This window comes from Oncorhynchus mykiss, chromosome 3 (assembly GCF_013265735.2).
Source record: "Oncorhynchus mykiss isolate Arlee chromosome 3, USDA_OmykA_1.1, whole genome shotgun sequence".
Classification (NCBI taxonomy): domain Eukaryota; kingdom Metazoa; phylum Chordata; class Actinopteri; order Salmoniformes; family Salmonidae; genus Oncorhynchus; species Oncorhynchus mykiss.
Genome location: NC_048567.1, coordinates 47989916 through 48012873, shown reverse-complemented (window position 1 = coordinate 48012873; position 22958 = coordinate 47989916). Strand labels below are relative to the sequence as shown.

Sequence of the window (22958 nt, the reverse complement as noted above, 5' to 3'; positions counted from 1 at the left end):
GAGGGCCACAATAAGAGTCAGACAGAGCGGTGAAGAGACAGTTGGGGTCAGCCCAAAAAGGATTAAGAAGGCCATAACGTTAGTCATAGACAGGAGACCATAATGACAGACTAATTGGAAGTAGGGTTGCGAAACTCCAGTAACTTTCCCAAAAATCCCCAGGTTTCCCAGAAATCTAGGTTGGAGGATTTTTAAAAAACGTATATCTTCTAACCCTGATTTCTGGAAAACCTGGGGTTTTTGAGAAAGTTACTGCAATTTTGCCAGTCTTTCTAACCTGGTGACGATGGGGACCTCAGCCAGCCCGTTGAGCATGACCGCAGGTGAGAGACGTACAAACGCCACCACAGGTTTGTCTAGGAACTCCGCCTCACCCACCAACACGTTGGACGCTTCCGCTCCCGGGGGAATCTTCTTCATGAAATGGAGGTCTATCTGCACGGACGCAGGACAGAATACGCAGGCATTAGTTGAGCGTTTTTAGACTGAAGTCTAAATGGTGCATTTTACTGTATGAATATCGCAACTCCTCAATCCAAAAACAAGAGCATAGTAGGAAAAGGAATTCAGAAATATGAAATGCATTCGCAAAACAAATATAACTGAATTCCTACTGTTGATCCCTGCTGTGACTAGGGTTGTAAAATTCGGATTTCCATTTGCTTGCTTATTCCCTCCTGATTCGGGGAATTGTCCAACCAGGATTACCGGTACTGGAAAACCTGAGAATTTTGGGATAGTAACCTGAATTTTGGAACCTTATGTGTTTTTGTAATTAATATCCTGTTTATGGCTTAAGATAGATAATAGATTGGCCAACTGGACCCTATTTCATATATTTAATAACATTACCATCATAACATACATTTAACCATGTGTTATGATGAAATATTACAGCAGATTGCCATCATCAGCCTAAAGTGGTATTATCAGTTACATAACATTTCCAGAGGTTATCATCTCCTTGATACCCTGTCTGCCCCGCAGTGGCACGTCCATCCAGATCTGAGCCTGCCTGACTGCCTGCTGACTGATCCTCCTATCACTATTCTGCTGCGATCCTGTCTGTCTGCCTGCTGACTGATCCTCCTATCACTATTCTGCTGCGATCCTGTCTGTCTGCCTGCTGACTGATCCTCCTATCACTATTCTGCTGCGATCCTGTCTGTCTGCCTGCTGACTGATCCTCCTATCACTATTCTGCTGCGATCCTGTCTGTCTGCCTGCTGACTGATCCTCCTATCACTATTCTGCTGCGATCCTGTCTGTCTGCCTGCTGACTGATCCTCCTATCACTATTCTGCTGCTATCCTGTCTGTCTGCCTGCTGACTGATCCTCCTATCACTATTCTGCTGCGATCCTGTCTGTCTGCCTGCTGACTGATCCTCATATCACTATTCTGCTGCGATCCTGTCTGTCTGCCTGCTGACTGATCCTCCTATCACTATTCTGCTGCGATCCTGTCTGTCTGCCTGCTGACTGATCCTCCTATCACTATTCTGCTGCTATCCTGTCTGTCTGCCTGCTGACTGATCCTCCTATCACTATTCTGCTGCGATCCTGTCTGTCTGCCTGCTGACTGATCCTCCTATCACTATTCTGCTGCGATCCTGTCTGTCTGCCTGCTTTGGAGCTGCACTGCGTCAAATGGAAGTGCTGTAACACGAAGTGGAAGCAGTAGGGGCATCAGAGTCCCAGTTATAAACACCACGCTCACTGCTAACGTAATAGGAATATCATGTGTTGATGGTTTTCAGCAAAACTCATCCCATGCCATGTATAACAGATTGATGCACTTAGCAAATGTAATTTTAATAGTAACATGGGCCAATAAATACATAGTATTGGCTTCTGCCTCCTGACTGAAGAGTATGGATAATGACATGCAGCAGATACTGAGGTTAAATACATTATTCATGTCATTTGTATTGATAGATACAGTGAAGAAGTGATTGGGATGGGGACATAGACTGGAAAGCAGCAAGGTCAGGGGTTGAACCCATGCCTCCAGGGGCAATGTGTGGTCTGAGGGCACCAGCACTACCACTAGACCAGCCCTTGGCACGACACTGAGGTTAATGCTGGTGTTATCATTATAGTGTACAGTTCAAATATAGGCCTAAGTATGTTAAATAGGCATTTCAAACATCCAGAATATCCGGGACAAACATTACTCTCCATTAAGCTTTGTCTAAAAATATCCGGTTGTATTCTAATTATGGTTTGATTTTGAGCACACTGTCTTTTCTAAAAAAAAATGCTTTTGGGGCGAGTTCAACCACATTAGACAGCTCAAATAAAGTATCAGAACAAGAACAAAAGGCTCTGAACAAAAGGTTATCATTGTAGGATTCAGGGGTGAGAGAGACTTTTGCTGTCCTACTATAAGCTACAGTGCTAATGGCAGTGTGAGTGAGCACGGCTATAATAATAGTTTATGGTTGAAACCATTTGTTTCAAGCAATACATGCAAGCAATCAATGAAAATGGAACAGGTTACTGTGTTCATACACACTTGAACTGCCAGAACTGGTATGTTGAGTATGCCGTACTGGAGTATAGTAATACGTCAAAGCCCGTATTCATAAATCATCTCCGACTTGGGAGTGCTGATCTAGGATTGGTTTAGCCTTTAAAGCATAATGAACAAGAGGGGGGGGGGGACCTGATCGTGAGAATGTCTTACTGTACCTTACTGAAGTCCACAGCGCTGTTCTCTCTGCTCACTTCAGCTTTGCCATCATTGGGGATGGGCAGAGAGGTCTGGGGAGAAATCACCTGACCTGGATCAAACAGAGATGTCCAATAAGTCAACTGCTAAAACCTCTATATCAGACCAACACCAAGGTTTCATGGCAGTGCGGGCGCCAATGGTAATAAATCACAGGGAGAGAGAGCTCTTGGCCTACCGAAATGACCAAAAATGCTTTGGTAATCTATAGATTTGCACTCGAAGGTTAAAGTAATCTGGGATTTATCAGACATTGGCAAAGTACCCTTATTTAGTGCAGATCCCAAGAGGGGACAGAAGATAAAAGCCTAAGTGGCTGCATGGGGAGGGATGGAAGTCATGGATGACCTTGGTGAGGATGGGTGGATGAAGCTTGCCCATTAGGATTTCAGCATTATCATTGTGTCAAGGAGACTGACCGATGCAAACACGAAATTAGCCCACAGCTGCCAGAGTCGAGCAAGAAGGATTTAAATCCAAAGGATTCATTTTCATTTGTGAGAGGGCCCAGATAAATACTCATTTCAGTGTTTGATCCGTTCACGAGCCAGTGGAAACTACCAGTGACTAACGGTTGCATTAGGAATCGAGAGAATCAGAAGTAAAAGCATGCCTTGCAAAGATTCATTTCGACTCATATTTCCACATGAAGTCAATGAGAGGGCTAAGTCTTAAAGCAATTTACAGAGTCGGCTGCTGCTGCCCATGAAGAAACACCAAAGCGACAAACCCTTTAGATTTAAATGTTAGTACTTGCAATGAGCATGAGGGTGGCGTCACTAACATGGCACTGGTTTTGTTTATTGGTCACGCACGCACTGTTGCCGCTCTTTCATTGAGCTTTTGCATAACTCTACTAGAATGAATGTGCCTGTGACAAACCACTCTGAATTAAAATTACCGCAAAGAATGATTAGCTTAAAGGGTTTTGGGTGTTCTTCATGTTTCAAAAATTGGCATGTGGAACACTGGCAAAACTTGCTTCCGAAACATAATTCCTGTAAAAGGTGATGGACATTCTCAATGAGGTATCATTCGCAAGTGGACGTACAGGTTCCTTGTTATTTCACATTGACATTTCAGTCATTTAGCAGACGCTCTTTTCCAGAGCGACTTACGGTAATGAGCGCACACATTTTTGCGCTTTTTTTCTCCGTACGGGTCCCCCGTGGGAAACGAACCCACAACCCTATTAGCAGTGAACACTGCTGCTCAGGGCCTTTTCTCTTCTGAATATTGTCCTGTTAACATCTTCTACACTTGTTAGGCCTACACCCTGTCGCCATACTTTAACATAATCTCAAATGAATATATAGTCAATGTTAATGTCAATGATACGTTTAGCAACTCTTTCAAGCAGCTCCTTCAACTTTATCACCGTTGATAGCTACATCTAGACTCTTCCACCGATTTCTCATTGTGCTCGATAAAATACAATGTACACTTGTTAGGCTCTGATATGAGTTATTGTATATATACTATACACTATATACTATACACTTTCTCACCTGATGGACTACTACTGACTTCATTAAAGTATCTGAAGTACAGAAAACACAACCTCTAACTATTACTGACGAAAACAACTTTGAGATTACCACCTTTACAAGTTATGTTTTAGGAAGTGCTAGCAGGAGAGAAAGGTTCTGTCAAGGTTTAAGAGTTGCCTGGGTCCGGGTCATCCTCTTTGTCCACGGGCTGGATATCAGTCTGGGTTCTGGGACCCTGTTTCTGTGGTTTGGGGCCTGGTTTTTGAGTGGCTGGAGGGGGGCGGGTGGTGGATGAGGTCGGGAGTGGAGAGGAGATGGAGGAGGAGACACACTGGGGACAACAGAGCGGCCATGGGGTGCAGGGTGTGACCTGCCTGTCACTCCTAGACCCCGCTGCCATAAACAAGCCCCAGAAGGAGGACTTAAAGGTGGAACAGAGTGATGGACCGCCTGCCAGACACACACACACACACATCCACCCACGTATACACACAAACAAACGCACACGCACACACACGCACACAAGGAAACAAGAAAAGAGAGTCACACTGAGACACTGAAAAGAAGGTCATACATGGACAATGTAATGTAGAATGAGAAAAGCATCCACATGGGATGACTGAGAGGACTACTTACAACAAGATTACTTCCAGTTTCAATGTTTCTATGACCAGCAGTACAAAGTGAGGAGAACTGAAGAATGTGCAGTCATCTTGAACCATTAATGTAGCAGCAGTAGGGTTGCTGAATTCTGGGTAACTTTCCCAGAATCCCCAGGTTTTCCAGAAATCCTGGTTGGAGGATTCACGGATTCCCTGCTTATTCCCTCCTGATGCCAGGAATCTTCCAAAAAAGATTTCTAGAAAACCTGGGAATTTTGGGAAGGTTAGAGGAATTCTCCAACCCTAAGCAGAGGGATGCCTGTTACTGACCGTTCTTGTCCATGGAGTGGGGCTCGGACTGCTTCTTGCCAATGTCAGCGAAGGAGCGGACAATGGGGATGCGATTGGCCAACTTCTTCTGGTTCTGGTGATGGTGCGTTTTGAGGAGGGTCTCTCTCACCTTCCTCCTCACCTCGTCCCCCAGTGGACCTGTGGTCTCCTGCTGGTCCAACACCATGTCTGACAAACAGGACCACACAGTCAACAGCTCAACAGCAACTAGGAAACCGTCCATTACATTCCGATTGCAATGTTCAGGGACCTAGCTGCAACTGTCCAATAAGAAATGCTGATTTTTGTTTCACGCAAATCCTTTTGCTACGGTATGCACTAAGGAATACGTCAAAGGTGTACGGGGTAATTCCAGATGCCACTCTGTGCTCTACCGTACCTGCTACCTCCTCCACGGAGTTGGCCCTCATGTCGAGCAGCACGACGCCATTGAGGATGCAGCTGCGCAGCTCGAACAGGCTGTGCAGGGACAGCGTGGCCACGTAGGGCTTACTCCAGCGCTCCCCTCCATCCTCCACATCCTCCTCAAACTTCAGCCACCTGCATAAGGCACAAGTGCCCACACTCTTAGAAAATAACGTGTGGTCTAGAACTGTAGAAAAGGGCTCTTGTTTTTTCTCACACTTTTTGGCTAACTGTTTCTCTAATGGCACTTTTTTGTTAACCGTCTCTAAAATTGCAGGAGGCATAGAGATGTGTAGTGATCGCTACATTTCAGTCCTCAAATGGCGCCTCCCGTGTTATACAGGCTTTTGTGCACTAGAGATCTCTATACATCTCTATGATCTGAGCGCACCTGCACCCAATTTCCTTTGCTAAATACCTGAGATCCTTTGCAAAAGGGTTCTTTGGCTGTCCCCATAGGAGAAGCCTTTGAAGAACAATTTTTGGTTCCAGAGAGAACCCTTTCGACAGAGGGTTCTAAATGGAAACCAAAAGGGTTCTACCTGGAACCAAAAAGGGTTATCCTATGGGGACAGCTGAAGAACCCTTTTGGAACCCTTTTTTCTAAGAGTGCAGACCAGTAACACTGAGCCAAGGGACCAGGGGATAGATGACAGCCAGCTGTCTAGCCATCTGGAAGCCATGTGCTGATAGATCTCAGCTTACACTGATGGGGACACCAAGGACACAGCAGACATTATCCAAAAGCCTACCCAAATGCATTTCAGCCCAGCTTGAACAAAAAAGGGAATCAGGTGCTCGACTGAGGGACTTGGTCATCCAAAAAAATATTTTTTTTTTAACCATTGGACACTTCAACAGGTGACTTTCCCAAGACAATACAGAATAAGTGTCACTCTGTGTCTGCATAAACCTTTTTTTATTCACAGGACAACTGAACACCGTACACCGTGGCAGACAGACAGACGTGGCAGGGACAGACTAACTGAGTGACCAACTGACTGACTAACTGACAAGCTATGGCAAGTAAAGCTCTGTCAGTCAATATGTGACGTGACATTTGTGTCTAGATGCACTGTAGCACAGATAGCACTGCACAACAGGATATTTCTCCGGTCCAGACATTATGCTTGTGTACTACAAGTAAACAAGCATTTCCTTTAGAGCTGGGCTCCCATGCATTGCTCATACAGCAGTCTGATAATTAGAGCTTTATATAGCCCATCTCCAAGGTTACACAACAATCTCTCTTTATGTAACGTTAACTCTTTCAGGTAACAGTTGTTTAATGTTTCTGACATTAAGATATTGCAATAAGGAATAAATTATAGATCATAAATCATATTATATATATTTAACAATTTCATCACTTAGCATGATTAAAAAGCAACAGGTTAAAAAACAACCTATGGATTACGTTGGAGTTGACTAAAAGCGTTCAGTAATAACATGGACTTGTCCGTGATTGGCTGATGGGCCAGGGGCGTGTCATGTGACTCCCTACCTGGCGGTTTCCCTCCACTCTGCTTCCTCTCCGTCTTTCAGGCAGATCTCGTCCAGCTCAGTGAAGAGGTCATGGGGGATGTGCTCCTCGTCGTCATCCTCTGTGCCCAGGAGGAACTGCACTCTCTGGGATGGCGTGTCTGAAGCACAGAGTCCAGTAAGGTCATCACTTACAGTACTGTCTGACATACACACCCCCTGACTACGGACCTCTGCAGGAGGGAACTTTGCACATTTGCACTTTTTCACTTTTGTAAAAATAAACATAGCTACTATTTTCATGGGTATATTTGATGAGTATATTTGATGAGTATACGTTGAGTTTTGAATTCAAATGTATATATTTCTTGCGATGTGTAGACAGAATCCCCTCTTTTGAAATGCATTATGCAGCCATATGTGCCCTAACATGTGATTACAGAATCCTATCACTTATATGATGATAGAAATATGATATACTGTAAGAACAGATGATGAGGAGGAAAATTGCATTATTCTACCCCAAGGTACTTTGACTGCTGCTTTGAAATGTGCCAGCCAGCTAGAGTGGCAAGACTCACTGTATGTGGGAGACTCTCTTCCATCCTCCACTCCAGAGTCCCGCTCCCTGCTCCTCTTCCTGTGTCTATGTCCATGATGCCGATGCCTCCGATGGCTCTTCCTTCCCAGGGGGACATGTACCCCGATGTAGAGTGTCCTGTGACCTGGAGGCAGCCATCACAGAGAGAGAAATAATATTTAGACAAAATAATGGAGGATAAGGTAAGAAGTACACAAGAAGATACATGATTACATTCAGAGAAGTTACTGACTCAGCCTGCTCCTTCTGTTTGTATATATCGGTCAACTTCCAACAGCAATATGCCCACAATTGAGTTTGTTACTCAATACAGTACATACCGAGTAAATACCAGCTTACACAGGGCTGTAACAATAAAAAATAAAGCATTACCAAATTGAATGAATATACTGTGTTTTCTAATAATCTGGATTCATGCTTCTAAGGTCATGTCACTGGTATTTCATTGAGCAATACCTACCACACATCTATTTGACATTAAAGAACTGGCATGTATGCAACCTTTTTAACTGATATCATTACTTTGTATCAGTCTAAGTCTAAAAATACATCTCTGGGAAGGTTCTTAGCTTCCACATCTGCCACAGAAGTAACATACCGGATTGGGTTCCCTTAAAACCCCCTTAGAGCAGCATCTGGTTGGATGAATAAATCATTTAATAAAAACTCACCTAAAAATAGTGAACAGATTTGACATGTAAGCTAATATTTGATATCAAACCGTTTTGATACTTATTTATATTCGATGTCATATTACTGTTGAACTGAGTTACATAAATGGCACAGTTGTCAAAGTAATACAGGGAAAGCAAACTATTGAGTGATGTACACCAATTGCAAAGTATATTTTACCATCTATAAATGGTAAATATTTGACCGTGTGTGCATGAATATTGTATAAGTAGTTATATAAATATGTCTAATATTCTGTAATTGATGAGTCATTCACACTGGTCTCATCTAGAAACTCAAAACAAACCGTATAGTGTACACAACCAGAGCTGCAGATTGGGGAGGACGAGCAGGCAGAAGGGGTGGACCGTCACCCTGCTGATATCAGTGAGGCTGAATAGATGTGGTGCTGTGACAGTGTGAGGGTAATCCACCCTGACTCCAGCCTGCTCTCTCCTCAGAGAGAAACACAGCTTTGTGAGTGCTCCTTCAGGCCTGGGGCTACGGTCAGGCAGCTAGCAGCCTCTGCTGTACAAACCAATCCCAGTTATCCCAGCCACAAACACTAGGGTATCAGGACTAATCACTGCCTTCAGTGCTATGATGAATGCATGGCTGGAAATGTAGATGAAATTAATTGTAAGTAACGTCCTTGAAAGCTCAGCATAAATGGTTCTGCAGACTCTTGATACTGTTACTGGAGCTCTGTGCTTTTGTGTGCTCAAGCAGCTCTTTCGTTGCCACCCTCTGTAGTCTCATGGGTACGGAGTCCATATTAGGACAGCCTCTGTCTCAGCAGGAGATGCCTCAGTCTAGAAAACAACCTATTCTCTGGATGCCATGTAGGTGGCCTTCGAGTCTTCCTTCCTCAAACTGAATTTAGGCCTCAAGGCATTGTACTTCATAAAGTTGGTGTACCTTCGAGTTCCTCCTTTTCAAAGTTGGTTTTCAGCATGGACCGGGTTCCACCTCTGTCCACCACAGCCTCTTCATCATTTCTCTGTGAAGGACAGACAGAGTTCTGTCAGTATCTGTTGTTAGAGGATGATTGAAATGGTCAGAAATGGTCTGTCTTTGTTACTTTTCTATTCTTCACGCGTCATTATTCTAACGTTTTGTAAAATGTGACTTTAGGCTACTGAATATCACTTAACAAATCTTATCAAAGGTATATCTCTAGTCTAAACCATGGTATTAAGATAGCATGTCCTTGTGTTGATATTTACAGCAGAGAGCATTTTAATAGCGGTTGACCTTTTTTAAAATTTGTTTTTATTATTTAACCTTTACGTAACCAGGAAGAAACCCATTGAGACAAACAATCTCTTCTGTGTGCTTCCTCACTGAGCTCAGTGAATAAACACACTAACCACTTTAATAAGGCAGTTTCCATGGCAACTAATAGCAAGTCTGCTCAACTAATCGAGAAAATACTGTAGTCATAATCGCCAAACACATTGTTGGACAGGCCTCTAAACCAGCCAAGCAGCCAATCAACAACTGAAACCTAAAGTGGTGTAGTAGTGAATGTGTGCATTGCTTTACGGCAATTTTGTTCCATAATGGGAACAATTGCAATGTTGAATCCATATAGTGATTACATAGTCATTATCTTCCCCAGGAGAATATATTTTCTTTAAAACAGACTCCATCCATAATACCCAGGAGTCTCGTTAGGCACGGTTGCTTTGAGGCGCAGTGAATCAGACTGATCACAATGCGGTTCATCAGAACGGCGCACCGCGCTCGTTGTCTCGGTGCTGCATCAGGCACATAGTAGCCAGGTCACCTAGGCATTTCAATGTGGCCAACTCAATATCTACTAGAAAGTAAACAATAAAGCACTCAAGAGTTTATTACATGACCACGACTGGTGTATTCATAAACCGTCAAATGTTGATGACGTACTTCCAGAGTAACAAGAAACATGAACTAGTACGTATGCTGCCCAAGTATTGGGCCAAGAGAAGGTTAAAACAGGGCAACATAACAGAGGGGCTACAGTATATAAGACATTTGTAAGAAGGAGGTTAACCTCAGAATACTTCATTAAAGACAGCTGGATAGTAAGGATCTGTTTAGCAAAGGTTTAGGTTTAGCAAAGCCCCAGTCTGAGAGAGCCTCTTCTAAAAACACTTACCAACAGAGAGAATAACCACTCAGTCCCATTGTGAATTAACTGTGATGCAGTTACTAAACACAATTTTAACACATTTGGCACCTCACACACAATCCTGCACGGCAAGATGCCTCTGCTAGCCAAAATAATAGACGGAGGAAAAAGAGAGAGAGAGAGAGAGAGAGAGAGAGAGAGGGAGAGAGAGAGAGAGAGAGAGAGAGAGAGAGAGAGAGAGAGAGAGAGAGAGAGCGTGCTGTTGTCGTTTTGGGTACTGGGTGTCACGACATGACAAGGTGTTCACAAATCGAATTTCAAAAGATTTCTCCTTCAAAACCCTAGGAATTACAATCTCCAACTGAGCAGTCTTCATCCTGAACAGACTTTGTCCAGATGTGATGTATTATTAATGTCTATTACAGACTCACATTGACAAATCTTCCACTCCCAAACATGACAGTGAAAATAAATCACAAGGCTGTGAGCAGCTGCAACAGCAATAAATAAGTCACTTATGCTTTGTCATTGTTATGACTTGGGTTATGGTCTCAGGATGGCTGTTGTAGTCCAAATGTTATGTTGCTACTAGCAAACCATAAGAACCTATGAATAGCCGAGATGGCCAGGAAATCCAACAACCCAACAACTTCAAGCTGTCTCACCCCTGCTTGAGTGGAACACAAACCCTATAGTGTTCCATCTAAATTAGAGGTCGACCGATTAATCGGAATGGCCGATTAATTAGGGCCGTTTCAAGTTTTCATAACAATCGGAAATCGGTATTTTTGGCACCGATTTTGCCAAAAAAATATATAGATCTTTTTTTTACACCTTTATTTAATCTTTATTTAACTAGGCAAGTCAGTTAAGAACACATTCTTATTTTCAATGACGGCCTAGGAACGGTGGGTTAACTGCCTCGTTCAGTGCAGAACGACAGATTTTCACCTTGTCATCTCGAGGGATCAAATCTTGCAACCTTACAGTTAACTAGTCCTTGTGCACTCCGCAAGGAGACTGCCTGTTACGCGAATGCAGTAAGCCAAGGTAAGTTGCTAGCTAGCATTAAACCTATCTTATAAAATCAATCAATCATAATCACTAGTTAACTACACATGGTTGATGATATTACTAGATATTATCTAGCGTGTCCTGCGTTGCATATACTGTAATCTGACTGAGCATACAAGCATACAAGTATCTAAGTATCTGACTGAGCGGTGGTAGGCAGAAGCAGGCGCCTAAACATTCATTCAAACAGCACTTTCGTGCGTTTTGCCAGCAGCTCTTCATTGTGCATCAAGCATTGCGCTGTTTATGACTTCAAGCCTATCAACTCCCAAATCAAATCAAATCAAATCAAATTTTATTTGTCACATACACATGGTTAGCAGATGTTAATGCGAGTGTAGCGAAATGCTTGTGCTTCTAGTTCCGACAATGCAGTAATAACAAGTAATCTAACTAACAATTCCAAAACTACTGTCTTGTACACAGTGTAAGGGGATAAAGAATATGTACATAAGGATATATGAATGAGTGATGGTACAGAGCAGCATAGGCAAGATACAGTAGATGGTATCGGGTACAGTATGTACAAATGAGATGAGTATGTAAACAAAGTGGCATAGTATAGTATAAAGTGGCTAGTGATACATGTATTACATAAGGATACCGTCGATGATATAGAGTACAGTATATACGTATGCATATGAGATGAATAATGTAGGGTAAGTAACATTTATATAAGGTAGCATTGTTTAAAGTGGCTAGTGATATATTTACATCATTTCCCATCAATTCCCATTATTAAAGTGGCTGGAGTTGAGTCAGTGTCAGTGTGTTGGCAGCAGCCACTCAGTGTTAGTGGTGGCTGTTTAACAGTCTGATGGCCTTGAGATAGAAGCTGTTTTTCAGTCTCTCGGTCCCAGCTTTGATGCACCTGTACTGACCTCGCCTTCTGGATGATAGCGGGGTGAACAGGCAGTGGCTCGGGTGGTTGATGTCCTTGATGATCTTTATGGCCTTCCTGTGACATCGGGTGGTGTAGGTGTCCTGGAGGGCAGGTAGTTTGCCCCCGGTGATGCGTTGTGCAGACCTCACTACCCTCTGGAGAGCCTTACGGTTGAGGGCGGTGCAGTTGCCATACCAGGCGGTGATACAGCCCGCCAGGATGCTCTCGATTGTGCATCTGTAGAAGTTTGTGAGTGCTTTTGGTGACAAGCCGAATTTCTTCAGCCTCCTGAGGTTGAAGAGGCGCTGCTGCGCCTTCTTCACGATACTGTCTGTGTGAGTGGACCAATTCAGTTTGTCTGTGATGTGTATGCCGAGGAACTTAAAACTTGCTACCCTCTCCACTACTGTTCCATCGATGTGGATAGGGGGGTGTTCCCTCTGCTGTTTCCTGAAGTCCACAATCATCTCCTTAGTTTTGTTGACGTTGAGTGTGAGGTTGTTTTCCTGACACCACACTCCGAGGGCCCTCACCTCCTCCCTGTAGGCCGTCTCATCGTTGTTGGTAATCAAGCCTACCACTGTTGTGTCGTCCGCAAACTTGATGATTGAGTTGGAGGCGTGCGTGGCCACGCAGTCGTGGGTGAACAGGGAGTACAGGAGAGGGCTCAGAACGCACCCTTGTGGGGCCCCAGTGTTGAGGATCAGCGGGGAGGAGATGTTGTTGCCTACCCTCACCACCTGGGGGCGGCCCGTCAGGAAGTCCAGTACCCAGTTGCACAGGGCGGGGTCGAGACCCAGGGTCTCGAGCTTGATGACGAGCTTGGAGGGTACTATGGTGTTGAATGCCGAGCTGTAGTCGATGAACAGCATTCTCACATAGGTATTCCTCTTGTCCAGATGGGTTAGGGCAGTGTGCAGTGTGGTTGAGATTGCATCGTCTGTGGACCTATTTGGGCGGTAAGCAAATTGGAGTGGGTCTAGGGTGTCAGGTAGGGTGGAGGTGATATGGTCCTTGACTAGTCTCTCAAAGCACTTCATGATGACGGATGTGAGTGCTACGGGGCGGTAGTCATTTAGCTCAGTTACCTTAGCTTTCTTGGGAACAGGAACAATGGTGGCCCTCTTGAAGCATGTGGGAACAGCAGACTGGTATAGGGATTGATTGAATATGTCCGTAAACACACCGGCCAGCTGGTCTGCGCATGCTCTGAGGGCGCGGCTGGGGATGCCATCTGGGCCTGCAGCCTTGCGAGGGTTAACACGTTTAAATGTCTTACTCACCTCGGCTGCAGTGAAGGAGAGACCGCATGTTTTCGTTGCAGGCCGTGTCATTGGCACTGTATTGTCCTCAAAGCGGGCAAAAAAGTTATTTAGTCTGCCTGGGAGCAAGACATCCTGGTCCGTGACTGGGCTGGATTTCTTCCTGTAGTCCGTGATTGACTGTAGACCCTGCCACATGCCTCTTGTGTCTGAGCCGTTGAATTGAGATTCTACTTTGTCTCTGTACTGGCGCTTAGCTTGTTTGATAGCCTTGCGGAGGGAATAGCTGCACTGTTTGTATTCGGTCATGTTACCAGACACCTTGCCCTGATTAAAAGCAGTGGTTCGCGCTTTCAGTTTCACACGAATGCTGCCATCAATCCACGGTTTCTGGTTAGGGAATGTTTTAATCGTTGCTATGGGAACGACATCTTCAACGCACGTTCTAATGAACTCGCACACCGTATCAGCGTATTCGTCAATGTTGTTATCTGACGCAATACGAAACATCTCCCAGTCCACGTGATGGAAGCAGTCTTGGAGTGTGGAGTCAGCTTGGTCGGACCAGCGTTGGACAGACCTCAGCGTGGGAGCCTCTTGTTTTAGTTTCTGTCTGTAGGCAGGGATCAACAAAAGAGTCGTGGTCAGCTTTTCCGAAAGGGGGGCGGGGCAGGGCCTTATATGCGTCGCGGAAGTTAGAGTAACAATGGTCCAAGGTCTTTCCTCCCCTGGTTGCGCAATCGATATGCTGATAAAATTTGGGGAGTCTTGTTTTCAGATTAGCCTTGTTAAAATCCCCAGCTACAATGAATGCAGCCTCCGGATAAATCCCAAGATGAGGCTGGTGTAACCGAAGTGAAATGGCTAGATAGTTAGCGCGCGCTAATAGCATTGAGCCTGTGGTTGTTCCCCTTGCTCTTCATGAGTAACGCTGCTTCGAGGGTGGCTGTTGTCGTTGTGTTGCTGGTTCGAGCCCAGGTAGGGGCGAGGAGAGGGACGGAAGCTAAACGGTTACACTGGCAATACTAAAGTGCCTATAAGAACATCCAATAGTCAAAGGATAATGAAATACAAATGGTATAGAGGGAAATAGTCCTATAATTTCTATAATAACTACAACCTAAAACTTCTTACCTGGGAATATTGAAGACTCATGTTAAAAGGAACCACCTGCTTTCATATGTTCTCATATTCTGAGCTAGGAACATATTGCACTTTTACTTTCTTCTCCAAAACTTTGTTTTTGCATTATTTAAACCAAATTGAACATGTTTCATTATTTATTTGAGGCTAAATTGATTTCATTGATGTATTATATTAAGTTAAAATAAGTGTTCAATCAGTATTGTTGTAATTATTATTATTACAAATACATTTTAAAAAATCGGCCGATTAATCGGTATCGGCTTTTTTCGTCCTCCAATAATCGGTACCGGCGCTGAAAAATCATAATCGGTCGACCTCTAATCTAAATGCAAGTACTTCTGCTAGTACTGTTGCTCTATCACGACCTGCTGTATCCCCAGACACACAGCTGGCCTGACAAGGCCACTAAATCATCAGAGCTTTGCTCAAGCCTTCACAGTAGTTCACAGCTCTACGTTTTAACAAGCCTTATTTAGTGCCTTCCAGTCACTTACTACGCTACTAAGTGCAATTGCTAATGTGTGCATGTGGCAGCTTGGAGGACATATGACCAGAACTCCTAGGAAATGGGGGAGGTTGGTACTGCAGGAAGAGGCAGGAGCGTGCACGTCACCAGCCCACTCAGTGACGTCCGCAAGAGATACATACACTGCCTGTCTGTCGGCCTCAAGGGCACCTTTGAAGAGACAGCTGAGACAGCTGAGCGAGAGAGAGAGAGAGAGAGAGAGAAAGAGAGAGAGAGGACATATGAAGATATATTTCTTCAAACAGCTAGCAGGTGGAGCGAGTGAACTGTGGGAAGACTAGTAATTGCAGCACTTCAATGATACTGCCCCCTACAAAGTGCCATTGGATGCTGTGTTTTTGTCCGTCTTGCTCGACGGGTCTACACTTTGATTGGTTTATCAGTATTGACTGTCAGCAACATACTGTAACATTGGATAGGCCTGCATACGTTTGAAGGATCCGGTAGTTTGTTGTGCCATATGCTCTACATTTGAGTCACCTCTCCCACAGACACACAGACACAGACACAGACACAGACACAGACACACACACACACACACACACAGGCTCACAGACATGAGAGCACGTCTTTCAAAAGAAAAGCATTTTATGGCATAAAAATAAATGACTTTTAATCTGTATAAAACATAATCCAGCTCCTGCTTCTCTTGACATTAATAGTATCATTCCAATCTCACCCTGTCCATGTGACCCAAAAAGCTGTCTTCTTATATTTAGTGGGGAAATGGGCAGAATCGAAAGCAACAGGACTACTATCCAAGTCTCTGACCATAGGACCAGTAACAATACCTGGATAATGTTACATGGCGACGGAAGTGGAGCCGATATTGGGTGAAGGTTGTGTAATGTAACAGCAATATTTAGACTTAGGGATGCCACCCATTCGATAAAATACGGAACGGTTCCGTATTTCACTGAAAGAATACACGTTTTGTTTTCGAAATTATAGTTTCCAGGTTTGACCATGTTAATGGCCAAGGCTCGTATTTCGGTGTGTTTATTATATTATAATTAAGTCTATGATTTGATATTTGATAGAGCAGTCTGACTGAGCGGTGGTAGTCAGCAGCAGGCCCGTAAGCATTGATTCAAACAGCACTTTACTGCATTTGCCAGCAGCGCTAAGCAATGCTTGAAGCACAGCGCTATTGACTTCAAACCTATCAACTCCAGAGATTAGCCTGGCAATACTATAGTTGTCTGCGTCGTGTGTATAGGTGGCAGGGAAGTCAGGTGCAGGAGTCAAAATGGAGTGAAAATGGAGCCTTTTAATAATTGACCACGTAACATGCTCCATAACAATAAAATGTACAGACATAAACAAACATAGGTACGAGGACCCGACGCGCACCTATACAACATCAAAGTACACTGACAATAAAACCATCTCTGACAAAGACATGAGGGGAAACAGAGGGTTAAATACACAACAGGTAATGAGTGGGATTGAAAACAGGTGTGTGGGAAGACAAGACAAAACCAATGGAAAATGAAAAATGGATCAATGATGGCGAGAAGACCGGTGACGTCGACCGCCGAGCACCGCCCGAACAAGGAGAGGCAACGACTTCGGCAGAAGTCGTGACAATAGTGCCTATAAGAACATCCAATAGTCAAAGGTATATGAAATACAAATGTGGTATAGAGAGAAATAGTTGACGTGTCATAATTCCTATAATAACTACAACCTAAAACTTATTAACTGGGAATATTGAATACTCATGTTAAAAGGAACCACCAGCTTTCATATGTTCTCATGTTCTGAGCAAGGAACTTAAACGTTAGCTTTTTTACATGGCACATATTACACTTTTACTTTCTTCTCCAACACTGTGTTTTTGCATTATTTAAACCAAATTGAACATGTTTCATTATTTATTTGAGACAAAATGTATTTTATTTATGTTTATATTAAGATCAAATAAAAGTGTTCATTGTTCATTGTTCATTCAGTATTGTTGTAATTGTCATTATTACAAATATATATAAAAATAGTCTGGCTTTTTCTGGTCCTCCAATAATCGGTCTCGGCATTGAAAAATCATAATCGGTCGACCTCTACCTCCCAGACTCAGGAAAACCCTAGAGGTTTTTCAATCTCGTGAGATACTTTATTCCGTCTTATTCTGAAATAGCTTTATAGGATTGACGAAAGGGAGGAGGGGTCACAAAAAAATAGAGTGGAGTTAATAGTGTGAGGAAGCGTTTGTCAAGCTAAAGAAGCAATTGTGTCAGGCACCAGCATCGGGGTTGCCAAACCTAAAAGTACCTTTTACATTTTATACAAAAACGATTAATGAGTGGGGGGGGGGCATTGGCCTACCTGTGAACAGAAAGTTTTGTTTTGTCTAAAATGTTAAACCTTTCATTCACCTGGTAAAGTAACGTTAGACAGAAAGAGAAAGAGTATAGTAAGTGTTAAAGTGGAAGAGAAATGTACTGGGTGATGGTGATTGAGAGGGCTTCTGAGTTAAAGGAAACAGAGATATAGATTAATTGGAAAGTAAAATGGTTTAAGATTTAGCAAAGTGAAAACTAATGAAATGTTTATTTTCTATTTTCGGAGAGGATGGGGACAGCCGTCCCTATCTCTCTCTTTGAAATGTTTCCCAATTGGGAGAACAGTTAGTGAAATTCTGCAGTTTTATAAAGTATAAACATACCTGATCCGGCCGTAGAGGGAGCTCCCAAATAAGTAAGGCCTGACCATTGGTTTGTTTGCTTTTGCCCTACATTTTAAAAAACACACCAGCACACATGGGCACACAACCCACCGGTTATGAATATTTGTTATTGGTGTTAATACCGCGTTTGATTTATTGTGTGGGGTCTTTTTAACTTGGTTGTAAACTGGGTACGCAGAATGATAGAACTATTTGAAATGGTTTTAAATGGTTTCGGAAGTACAGGGAAAGGAAATACTTAATAGGGCTGACTGACCTCTGACCTCTGTTCTGACTTCCTGGTGAGACCTAATCACCCTAACTAGAAAGACTAAAGACATTGGGTGAGTTTAAAATGGGCTATGTAAACACTATATTTAGGAAGAAGTTTATAATCTAGCAATAGTCCTATGTGTGATTCAGAACACGAAGAAGAGAGAGAGAGCGCTGCCCCTGAATGAGGGACACCTGTCTCTAGTCTATTTTACCATTACCTCATGGGACATAATTATTTCCTTAACCTTTTGTGACTAGGGGGCAGTATTTTCATTTTTGGAAAAATAATGTTCCCGTAGTAAACGGGATATTAAGATGCTAGAATATGCTTAGGATAGAAAACACTCTAAAGTTTCCAAAACTGTAAAAAATATTGTCTGTGAGTATAACAGAACTAATATTGCAGGCGAAAGCCTGAGAAAAATCCGGAAGTGACTCATCTTTTGAAAGCTCTGCATTCCAATGCGTCCCTATTGAGCAGTGAATGGGCTATCAACCAGATTACTTTTTCTCCGTATTCCCCAAGGTGTCTACAGCATTGTGACGTAGTTTTACGCATTTATGTTGAAGAATACCCGTAAGCGGCTACATTGCGCAAGTGGTCACCTGATGGCTCTCAGAGTGATTCTCGCATAAAATACAGAGGTAGTCATTATTCCAATCGGTCCTACTGAAAAAACAATTGTCCCGGTGGATATATTATCGTATAGATATTTGAAAAACACCTTGAGGATTGATTATAAACAACGTTTGCCATGTTTCTGTCGATATTATGGAGCTAATTTGGAATATTTTTCGGCGTTTTCGTGACTGCAATTTCCGGGCGATTTCTCAGCCAAACGTGAAGAACAAACGGAGCTATTTCGCCTACAAATATAATATTTTTTGGAAAAAAGGAACATTGGCTATCTACCTGGGAGTCTTGTGAGTGAAAACATCCGAAGCTCATCAAAGGTAAACTATTTAATTTGATTGCTTTTCTGATTTCCGTGACCAAGTTACCTGCTGCTAGCTGGACAAAATGCTATGCTAGGCTATCGATAAACTTACACAAATGCTTGTCTAGCTTTGGCTGTAAAGCATATTTTGAAAATCTGAGATGACAGGGGGATTAACAAAAGGCTAAGCTGTGTCTCAATATATTTCACTTGTGATTGTCATGAATAGGAATATTTTCTAGGAATATTTATGTCCGTTGCGTTATGCTAATTAGTGTCAGTCGATGATTACGCTCCCGGACCCGGGATGGGGAGTTACTAGAGGTTAATGGAGTTATCAAGAGTTGTAATTCTAATTAGATTTTTTATTCTAATTTCTTTATTTTTGATTTAACAGGAAGTGTTGTTTTTTAAATTACTGGTCCCCTGCGGCCATTTGGTAAATGTGCAAATTTGTTTTCTTCACAAGTCTGCCTATAAAAGGACAAAATATATTTTGGTTATGGTTGACAGTTACTCCAAAATGTTTTTCCCACACCTCTAGTTTTTCCACACCTCTAGTTTTATATGAAGAAGTGTATTGCTGTTGTTGTTTGTTTGTTTTTGTCTTGCTTCAATAGCAAATCTCACCAGATTGGTGAGATTCCCTGAGCCGGCGAAATTGCAATGAGATCACCAAGATGATAGCGGAGTATAAGCCAATTTGGGGAAACATTGTTTAAACTGTGTATTGTTATTCTCTTTGACATTTGTTTTAGAAATCTGTATTAAGAATATTGGTAGTGTCATAATTTGTCACACAGTAATCATTTGTCTGGATTTCCTGAATCAGAAATGCCCTAAACTAAACTGTTGTTCTGGTCTGTCCTCTTTGTCCTGGTCTGGTGAAGGTTACCACAGATAGTGTCTAGATGCATGGAAGGGATAATTTGATCAAGAACAGTGTGAACCTCAACCCCCCTTTACCAGCTCAAGTAATGAAAAAATGATGTTCACTACGGGCCTGTTCTGCACCACTTCTACCGTGAGACCTGAGTCAGAGCCAGCCACCTGTACACAGCATCCAGTAGAAGATATCAACTGCCTTTTCTCTCATGCCATTTCTCTCAGGAGTCCACATGGAGTGAGCATGGAGAGAGATCCCGTCCAAAATTCTCTCATGTTGTTGGTGTACTGGTAGGAAAACGGACAAGACATAATGACAGTGGTGGCACAGGTGAAAGACATTATCAAAGGCCATCCACTTTGAACATGTGGCATTGGAAGGACGAACTGAAACACAATCTGAAGAAGAACATGAAGAAATGCCAGAAGGATGAGTGCCCGGGAGGGAGGTAGGGGGTCAACCGTGCCCGTAATTGATTTAGGCTTATCCAACATTGTTTATTTGGGGTATCAGGTTAATTGTGGAGGTCTACATACTGCGAAATGTATAGTAATTTAGACTAAGAATGCATTGAGATACCAATCTGTCATTACCACAAGTGATAAGAAAAGTTAATGCTGGAAATATAAGATGTCAATGCTGTTTGTAAATTTACATTCTAACCGTGTTGATGTGTGCTAAGTTGAGGGTCTTGAATTTAAGTGATAGACTCAACATGAAGCACTGAACACTGTCATTCTAAATTTGTGTTGTATAAAATTGATAGTAGGGGTTTTGTTTTTCCATGTTATCAGAATTATAATGTTTAATTCATATGTATTTTCCCCTTGTGGTAATGCTTGTTTGATGAAAATGCTTGGAAAGTAATTTTGTATCAGGTTGAGACTTAGCCTCAAAAGGGAGGACATGTTGTGGAAAATTACAAAATTAGTCATGCTATCCCGTGTTTTACTGCTTAAAGAATTGTTTCTTCTTATATGCTAGTGTTATTTTTCTAACCTGATAGAAACTTGTCTTTGTGTGACTTAGTCATAAGACTGGGCGTACAGCTAAGATCTGTTTGGGAGCGACCGCAGCATGTGAGACATCCTATGGTTTTACTATCTGCTGGAAGTCAGCCATATAGCCCAAGGAAGGAGCACATTATAGTGTGAACTCTATCAAAACGCAGTTATACGGTTGAGCCCTTTGCTATCAACCTTGGGATATCTTAATCTGTACAGACAAACCAATCACCTTTTACACTATGTTCCGCCCCTTTTTCCACACATCTGCTAAACTGACACGTAGACAAGAGGTTGTACCTTTTCTATAAAAGCAGAGATCCAACTATGTTCATTGAGCTTTCAACTCTGAACTATTCTTAGTAATGGTTGAATACTTCATTTTTGCAAATCTTATAATAAAATTGTTGTTTGAAAGAATCTACAGTCTCTCCTCCTATAGAACTTCTACCACACTTCTCCCTAACCACAGAAGTCCAAGGGCTGTTCAGGAGAACTAACGGTAATAACCTCATTACTGACAATGAGTTACTACTGGCTGATCAGGATGTACAAAACTCTAAACTGATAACACTTGTAATCAGGGGTGCAACTTTCACTGGGGATGGGACGGTCATGTCCCCCCACCACCTACATTCTGAAATTGCATTTTTGTACCCCCAGGTTTTATCATTGCAATGTGATACAAAAAGTGGCAACGGTGTGCTTTAGGACCATGCGAGCGATCAGGTAGGCTTTTTGGAGTGATCAGTCGGCTGGATTTAGGTCCACTCGGACACCACAGAGCGGGCTGACAGGTTGTGTGAAGACTAAGCTTCTGGAAGACTGGATGGACCAGCACGGGAGAGTTAAGCATAGTTCAATGCGCATGTGTTGCACTCTTATACGAGTTGTAAAAGCAAGCAGAGCAAAAACTGGCTACTATTTAGTTGACTGATGTAGCTGGCAAGGTAACTGCTGTTTAACTTAACAGAAAAAAACTAAACTAGTGTTTATTCGCAGTGCTGAGCTAGTATTGTAACTGACATGTACTGTAATGTTAGCTAATGTCTTAGCCCCTCTCGACTGAGGTGAATGAATAAACTAGCTATGCTAGCTAGTAGCTGAAGTAACACCTGCCAGGTCAGCTCTAGCCTCTAGTTATCTGTCAGATAGTAATAATAGCCACCTCATATCGCTAACGAACAGCCTTTTTTTTGTCCTGTTTCGGGAGTAAATACATTTGGCTACCTTTGATGTACCGTTCGAGGAAGAGCTGTCCAAAGGTTGGCTAACGTTAGCTATTATTTTTGCCTCAATCTCACTAGACCTGAATCAAACGATGAAACCGTCAGTCAAACCATTTAATGTGAGTTTTATTAGTCAGTATGGCAATGTAACGTTATTGATCTGTCAGTTACCCTAGCTAATTCCCTACTTTTCACACTGACATAGTAATAAACAGATCTAACATTACAGGCTTCACGGTCATGGTGCACAGCAGAGGTCTGCGTGGACCGATTTCTTCATCCCGCTCCCGCCCGCACCCGCTGGCTTTCTGTCTGACTCACCTGTTACCACAAAAACTGGTCCCAAACTCAACCGCAATCCCATAATGTTATTTTAGGCATATGTGACGCAGCTCACTTGCCAGCCAAGGTCCTAGCAATTTTGCGCCCTATAGGCAATATCAAAAGCACATAAATAACTTAAGAAATAAGTTAAATTACCAGAGATTCTCACATCGGCCTTATATTGTATTACTGGGCTATATCAGCCAATATGCTAGATGTAGTTTGAAGAGAGCAGAGTACTTACATTTGCTTAGAAAGATAACTTCCCTGTGCTTCTCTGCCCTTGCATAGGCTATA

General features: G+C 42.8%; 1 protein-coding gene across 3 annotated transcripts in view; it reads right to left on the bottom strand.

Annotated features, from left to right (window-relative positions):
• The window catches only part of LOC110520067 (sodium-driven chloride bicarbonate exchanger), a 46034-nt gene that overhangs the window by 14212 nt on the left and 8864 nt on the right, over window positions 1-22958 (bottom strand). For all 3 annotated transcript variants that reach the window (XR_005047257.1, XM_036974342.1, XM_036974343.1), the window contains 7 exons: window positions 9254-9335; window positions 7644-7787; window positions 7085-7223; window positions 5555-5715; window positions 5155-5343; window positions 2693-2784; window positions 278-435 (listed from right to left, as the gene is read on the bottom strand). Coding sequence is in view for 2 of the 3 variants with exons in the window: in XM_036974342.1 (XP_036830237.1) it covers window positions 278-435; window positions 2693-2784; window positions 5155-5343; window positions 5555-5715; window positions 7085-7223; window positions 7644-7787; window positions 9254-9335 (965 nt within the window). In the remaining variant the exon portion in view is untranslated. The remainder of the gene's footprint in view (window positions 1-277; window positions 436-2692; window positions 2785-5154; window positions 5344-5554; window positions 5716-7084; window positions 7224-7643; window positions 7788-9253; window positions 9336-22958) is intronic.